Source organism: Calidris pugnax, unplaced genomic scaffold (assembly GCF_001431845.1).
Source record: "Calidris pugnax isolate Ruff unplaced genomic scaffold, ASM143184v1 scaffold165, whole genome shotgun sequence".
NCBI classification, from domain to species: Eukaryota; Metazoa; Chordata; class Aves; order Charadriiformes; family Scolopacidae; genus Calidris; species Calidris pugnax.
The window spans coordinates 174,622-181,399 of NW_015090878.1; the positions used below are offsets into that span (position 1 = coordinate 174,622).

The 6,778-nt window shown below is 66.8% G+C and overlaps 2 protein-coding genes across 4 annotated transcripts in view; one reads left to right on the forward strand and one right to left on the reverse strand.

Moving 5' to 3' along the window:
• Positions 1-166: 166 nt before the first annotated feature.
• LOC106890488 (E3 ubiquitin-protein ligase RNF19B-like) lies at positions 167-6,500 on the reverse strand. Of its 3 annotated transcripts, none has more exons than XM_014946354.1 (9): positions 5,426-6,496; positions 3,699-4,298; positions 3,065-3,246; positions 2,629-2,779; positions 2,022-2,184; positions 1,479-1,593; positions 1,156-1,293; positions 731-923; positions 167-587 (listed from the first exon to the last, which is right to left on the reverse strand). In XM_014946354.1, the coding sequence occupies exons 2-9, from the start codon at positions 4,139-4,141 to the stop codon at positions 428-430; spliced, it is 1,545 nt and encodes a 514-aa protein (XP_014801840.1). In that variant the 5' UTR covers positions 4,142-4,298; positions 5,426-6,496; the 3' UTR covers positions 167-427. The 3 variants fall into 3 exon arrangements, with proteins under 3 accessions (XP_014801840.1, XP_014801841.1, XP_014801842.1); XM_014946356.1 differs by having other exon boundaries at positions 447-587; positions 731-841; positions 5,426-6,499; XM_014946355.1 differs by lacking the exon at positions 731-923 and having other exon boundaries at positions 5,426-6,500.
• ZNF513 (zinc finger protein 513) overlaps positions 5,630-6,778 on the forward strand; it is a 6,400-nt gene continuing 5,251 nt past the window's right edge. The window contains exon 1 of the mRNA XM_014946359.1: positions 5,630-5,756. Coding sequence (XP_014801845.1) covers positions 5,630-5,756 — 127 coding nt within the window. The remainder of the gene's footprint in view (positions 5,757-6,778) is intronic.

Genomic DNA, 6,778 nt, shown 5'->3' on the forward strand with positions numbered 1-6,778 from the left:
TCTGCCGGTGCTGCCCCCCCAGCTCTGGGTGTTTGCACAAGGGAATATCCCCACTCTGCTCCGAGTCCCTGGCCCCACTTGTCTCCCCCGCCGATACCCCCCTGTCCCTCCCAATGCTCAGGGATTGGAGCCTGCTGTGATGGGGCTGCACCACAGGAGACACACAGACCCTTGGAGAATAGTTTTATTTCCTGGTGGTGCCAATGCTCAAGGCTGCCTTCAGGGAAAGGGCGGATGGAGCTCAGCGCGGTAAGTGCCCACCCGGCCTGGGGATGGCCAGGACCCTGTTCCTGGGGCTGGTGGTGGCCACAGAGGGTGAGCAGCTCTGCCACAGGAGGGCATGGGATTTTCATGTCCATGGCAGGCGGGAGCCCAGGCTGGGGGCTCTGTGTATTGAGGGTCCCCGTCTCAGTGCTGCAATGTCCCCTCACTCCGCAGGGACGCCCACGGCACTGCACGGGTCGCTGCTGCCTGTCAGGGAGTCCCCAGAGAGACTCTGCCCCGACAGCACGCTGCACAGGCTCTGCTCCCGGCCGGGATGCGGCATGGCCTCGATCGACACCTCCACCTCGATGTTGATGCCTTCCCTGCGGACAAACACTGGGCATGAGGGCAGGAGCCAAAAGGGGACATCGCCACATCCCTGCCTGGTACAGTGGGTGCAGGAAGGCTGTGAGAAAGGGGAGGGGCCAGCCCCCCCTGTGCCGCCCCAGCCAGCAGCCCCGCTGACCTGTAGGACGTGTCCTGGCCCTCGCTCAGCATGCTCCCCGCGAGGGCCACTGTGCTGGCTGACTGGCTGTCCTGCTCCCTCCACACTGCCCCGTGCCGCGGGCTGTGGCTGCTGCTGGGGAAGGAGGTGGTTGTGTCTGGGACCCCGTCCTCACCCCCCCTGGGGCTGGGCAGCACCGACCAGAGCTCGTTCACTGGTTGGGGGGAGAGATGGTGCTGAGCACCCCATCTGCAGGGACCGCTCGCTGTCAGAGCCTCCCCCAGGACACCATCCTGCAGCCCCTCGTGGGGACAGAGGTGTGTGGTGTCCACATGGAGCCCCTGGCTCTGGAGATGTCACAGCCACTGAGGCACCAGGCAGGACCGGAGCCCCTGTGGCCCCACGGAGGGTACGGGGTGGTGGAGAGACAGCAGCGCAGGACTCACGCTTGGTCAGGTTCTCCAGCTCCACCACACCAAGATCCCCGGGCGGGCTGCGGCCGCCCCCACACCCCCAGCGGCTCCGACACAGCGACAGCACCACCACGCCATAGACGTAGGTGAGCATCAGGGGCACGCCGACTCCTGTGGGCAGACAGGATGCTATTTCCCTGTCCCCACCAGCAGCTCCCGCTGGCCTGTCCCCCTCAGGTGAAGCCCTGGTGGCCCCAGACTCACACATACCCCCCCGGAGCCACTCCACTGCAGCAGCCCCCAGGCCCCAACCCCACTCTCTCCAGCACTCAGGCAGCCCTGGCTCAGACACTCACCCACGGTGACAGCTGTGATGATGGGGGACACAAAGAGAGAGAGGAGGACGCTGCTGGTGACAGAGAGGCACTGCTGACACCCTGACAGGCTGCTCCTCCGGCTCTGGCCCAGCACCTCGAGGAGAAGCAGAGCAGGTGAAGTGCTCTGCAGGGATCCCCGTGCACAGCCCCCAGGGATGGGGCCCCTTCCCAGCCCTGGCAGAGCTCTGGCTGCAGCCACAGCTGTCTGGACACCCCCTCCATCTCCTCAGGGACAGGCAGCCACAACAGTGCTGCCACCACAGCCCAGGTGTCTCTGGTAAACACCCCTGGACCCCCAGACCCCTTCCTCCTTTTGCCCACCCCAACCCGCACCTCTCCGAGCTGAAAGGATGCTCACTGGAGTGTGCTGGGGTGGGCAGCAGAGAGGGCTCCCACAAGAAGGGGCCATGGGGAGTCAGGGGGGGGCACAAAGTCATGCTGGGGACAGTGGTAAGCCCTGCGTGTCTGCCAGGCTCAGCGGGGAATGGGAGCATGGGGGGCTCCAGGGCCCCCTGCCAGTACCTTCCTACCCATGTAGATGGGGATCCCAATGGTAATGACAGGGACAGCGATGCCTGCAACGAGGGAGATCACCATGGGCGCCCCCAGCACCATGCCCAGCTGCCACAGGATCTTCCGGGTCCGTGACCAAGGCCTCTTCCCCCAGAAGGTGCAGCCAGAGGGGCTGCGGGAACAGAGCGGGGCTGGGACCAGGGGACCAGCACAGCCCACCCCCACCCCAGCCCTGAGCTCTGGCTGCCACCAGGGACCCCCCAATGGGGTGCTGAGGGCCAGCCTCAGCCCCAAGCTGAGCCAGCCCCCAGCAGCACAGACCACTCTGCTCTCCCCCCGACCAGTCCTGCAGCCCAGCCAGCCCCAAACCTCACTGCCCATGGCCATGGCTCTCAGCCAGGCCTCTCTGCCCCACATCCCAGCCCCACAGCTCCTGGCTGGGTCCCCAGCCCTGCCCGGCCCAGCATCACAGCACCCGCAGCTCAGCCCAGGGACAGCTCTTCCATGCACCCTGCAGCTCCTGCAGCCCCAGGTCCCCAGAGCACACCCCACAGCTCCCTGTGGCTCCCCAGAGCACACCCGACGGCTCCCAGCGTTCCCCTAGCCCTGCACTGACCTCAGGAAGTGCACATCGGAGATCTCCTGCAGGCAGAGCCAGCAGAAGAGGCAGCCGCAGACCGTGCAGTTCATGCGGTTGCAGCTCCCGTCATTGATCTTCATGATGAAGGCACTGCAGCGGGGACAGACTTTGATGTCCTCAGCCTCAGCTGGCAGGGGGAGGAGATGAGACAGGATGGGGGGCAGCAGGACAGGGCAGTGCCGGTCCACCCCCACAGCCTGTCCCGGAATTGCTGCCCATCCCGTGGGTGTGGGGGTGAGCCAGGCACAGCGAGGCCCCGCTCCACACCCCCAGCTCAGCTGTCTCGAGCCTCCACGCAGAGGCAGCCACTGGGGACCAGTGGGGACCACTGGGTCCCGGCTCCAGCATCCCCGTGGGCATCCAACTGCCAAATCCCTGCCCCGCCTGCTCCCACCCCAGGCCAGGGTCTCACCGTGGGCCGAGTCCTCGGGCTGGACTTGCTGTGCGGGGGAATGGGCCAGGCTGGGGGCTGGTGCACAGGGGCCATCGGGGTGCCAGGGCTGCCGGCAGTGGTAGCAGAACTCAGTGCCACAGCCCTCGCGCCCGCAGGTGAGGCGGGGACACTCGGCGCAGCCGTAGGCGATGACAGCGTAACTGTGGGGAGAAGGTGGTCGGTGTTGGGGGGCCAGCAGTGTCCACGGCTCTCCCTGCATCCCCGCACAGCCGTTCCCCCCCTGGCACCGCCAGGCCATGCAGTGGCAGGTCCCAGCTCCGCACCGAGCCAGAGCTGCAGCCCCTGCTCTGGAGAGACCCTGCAGCACCCACACAGTCCCCCGGGGGCCTTGTGCCCTGGCCCAGCACGGGCAGGAGCACCAACCCTGGCACAGACACGCAGCTGCCTGGGCTCTGCAGCAGGGACAGGGAGCGGGACATCTCTCTGGGCAGGCACAACCCCACAGGGGACCAAGTCACAGGGACACGGAGCCTGGGAAAGGCTCGCAGGGGACAGGCTGGGGAAGCCTCGGCCAGTGCAGGGAGGGGAGACCCACACCGTCCCCCAGGCCATCCCCCCGCTCCCAGCTCCGCTCGAGGGGCCGGTGCCTCACCTGCAGTCGGGCGCGGGGCACCATCGGGTGCCGGGGTCGGCCACCAGCAGCCGCCGCAGGAGGAACTCCTCGTACTTGTCGCGGAGGGCGGGCTCGGGCAGGAGGCGGTGGACGTCGGCGGGCTGGAGGGCGGCGGGGCAGTGTGGGCAGGCCACCGGCACGCGGCTCTCGCCCACGGCGATGCGCAGGTACTGCTGCAGGCAGGCCCGGCAGGAGCGGTGGGCGCAGGAGGCCAGGCTGGGGAAGGCCTCGGGGGGCTGGGGCAGGAGGCAGAGGGGACACTCCTCCAGCTCCTCACCCTCACCCAGGGGCAGCACCACCTGCGTCTCCTCAGGTTCTTCCGGCTCCGGCTCCAGTGACTTCTCCCCCTCGACGGCCTGTGGCTTCCGCCCAAAGAAGCCCAGGAGGCGGAGGGGCCCGGGGGCCCGTGTGGGTCGCTCCATGGTGGCCCGTCAGCAGCTGTCGGGCTACGGAGGGCAGCAGGGAGGTGCCAGCCCCAGCACAGCCCCCATGGCCATGCTCCTACCTAGGCCTCAGGGACAGCATCCTCCCCACAGGTGACAGCTGAACCATCTCCAGCCGCTGTCAGCGCCGCTCAGCCTGCGAAGGAACTGCACGTGAGGGCGAGCTCGGGGCCCCCAACATGGGAACGGCCCCCAGCCCCCAGGAGACCCCACTTCTGTCCTGCTGACGGGCACCATTGCCCAGCCAGGCCCCGGGGCTGCCCACGCACCACCAAAAATACCCTGGCAGCTCCAGGACGGTGTCCTCACTGCCCCCAGGCCAGCCTGGCCCCAGCCAGCGGTCCCTGTGGGTCCAGAGCATGGGGCCAGCCCCACCAGCAATGCCCTGGCCCTGGCATGAGCCTTGCAGCACCGAGACCCTGGTCCCCTGCCCTGTTTCAGATCCTCCCTCCTCTGGTGGGTCATGCCCTGGCCTGGGCTGTTTGCCTCTCTCTGCTCCTGCGTCCACCATCTGCACAACGCTGAGCCTGGGCAACGCACCCACAGCCCATCTCCAGCCACCACATGCCCCTGGACCAGCTCTGTCCTGCCCCGTCCTCCCTCCTTCGGTTCAGGATAACCCCTGCCATCAGCAGAGCCAGCCCCTCCGCTGCTCTCCTTCCTCCTTCCGTATCTACACCCTACACACGGCACCACCGCACCCCTCCACCTCCAACGGCCTCTGCTGGGTCTTCCCATTGAGCACATCCAGAACAGCAGCAACACTGCCATGGGGAGAAGCAGGAGTGAGCCAGGGCTCGGGCAAGATTGAGGAGTCTGATTCCATCTGCTCGGCCGGGAAGGAGCACGGTGCAGCACCGCGGGCACCCCAGGTGACAAAGCACTTCCCACTGAGTCGGTAACAGCAGAGCTCATGAAATGGGGCTGAGATGGGATTTAAACAGCTGTTAGAGAGCGGGAGGTACTGCAGGAGGAGAGTGGGAAGGAACATGCCCAAACGCAGGGGAGAGCAGCGGGCCCCCTGTCCCCGTGACACCACTGCCATCACCGGGGACTCTGCCCAGCAGAACAGCAGGAGCCAGCTCCAGAGCAGCAGCACTGCCTGCGCTGACACAGTGGCCACCAGCCATTCCATTGGCTGGGGCAGCCAGCGAGGAGACACCCCATACCCTGTGGCTCTGGCACCAGGACAGCGGCACCTCCACCAAACCCCTCAGCGCACGCCAAGAAGCACCAGCCAGGATCCAAGCGGCCCCGAGGTACCTGTCAGCGGGGAATCATCGCTGAGGACTCAGCACGGCCATGGCTCCCTGGGACCGCCACAAATCCCAACACATCCAGCTCCCACAGCGACCTGCAAATGAACAAAAACTGCCTATGAGGAGGCTCAAGAGCACAGCAGCTCATGCACCCGGGGCCAGAGGGACACATCACTCAGCTCATTAATGGAGCTACGGAGAAGGCAGGATGAGTCCTGTCGATAGGGACCACGGCGGGGACCTGGGCATCGGAGGGGATGGGCACAAGGTACGGCTGGACCAGAGCAGGGGTGCCAGTCTGCACCACGCCGGGACGCTGGAGACAGAAGCTGCGGGTAACGAACCAAAGCGGTGGGAAACGCAAGAGCTGAGCTCTCTTGGGAGCAGAGGTGTGACCAGGCTACACGAGGAGCCACCACAGTGTCCCTGGGGCCTGGCAAGGTCAGAGCGTGTCTGAGTGTTCTGGGGCAGATTTTCTGGGAAGAGGGGTTACGGACCACAGGGATGTGCCAGGTGAAATCGGGAGCTCCATCGCATGGGGACCCATCGCCCACACGCAACCCTGGGAGAACCAGGCAACAGCTCTGTGGCCCTTGTGAGAGCCGTGACCTTGGGGACAGGACTGGCAGAGATAGTGGCCACAGAGGAGCCAGAGCACGGCCACGGTGCCCCAACACTGGGGTCACCCCTGGGCTTGTTCTGCAGCTGCCTCTCCTCCCACGCTTGGCTCCCTCTCCTCTGCAGCCACTTCCCATGGGGTCACCATGATCATACAACAATTCAGGTGGAAAGGGACCCCGGGAGGTCTCCAGTCCACCTTCCTGCCCAAATCAGGGTCAGTGCCATCGGTAAGGGCTTTATGCCAGTCGGGTCTTGAAAACCTCCAAGGACAGAGACCACACGACCTCTCTGGGCAACCTGGGCTGGAGTCCTTCCAGCCCCAGCGCCAGGGAGCAGGGACGTCTCCAAAGGACGGCTTCGGTTGCCTCTGGAGATGAGGCCACGGGCAGGACCGCAAAGCCCCCTGCACGGCCACGGCCCCCGCTCCCTCAGGCGGGACCCCAGCGCTGGAAGCACCGGGATGGTGACAGCCCGGAGCCCTGCTCCCCCCGGCCACCGAGCGACCCCTTCTCCGGCCCCTCCCCCCCGGCCCTTGCCCCCAGCCCCACTCTGCGGGACCCCCGGAGCCCCCCAGCCCGGCTGTGCCGCGCACTGCAGCCGTTCCGACCCTCCGCTCCGGCGGCCCGGCCCCTGCCGCTCCCGGACACCGGGCTCATCCGGCGGCCTCCTCCCCCCCAGGGCTGGGCAGAGCGGCCAGCGGGGCTGCGGGCACCGCCGCCGGTACCGGCACAGCACT

Coding starts and splice junctions, on each gene's coding strand:
- LOC106890488 (XM_014946354.1), bottom strand. CDS start 4,141: ATGGAGCGACCCACACGGGCCCCCGGGCCCCTCCGCCTCCTGGGCTTC. Junction 2,185..2,628: donor TCCGATGTGCACTTCCTGAG/GTCAGTGCAGGG, acceptor CTGTTCCCGCAG/CCCCTCTGGCTGCACCTTCT. Junction 1,594..2,021: donor CCATCTACATGGGTAGGAAG/GTACTGGCAGGG, acceptor CTTCTCCTCGAG/GTGCTGGGCCAGAGCCGGAG.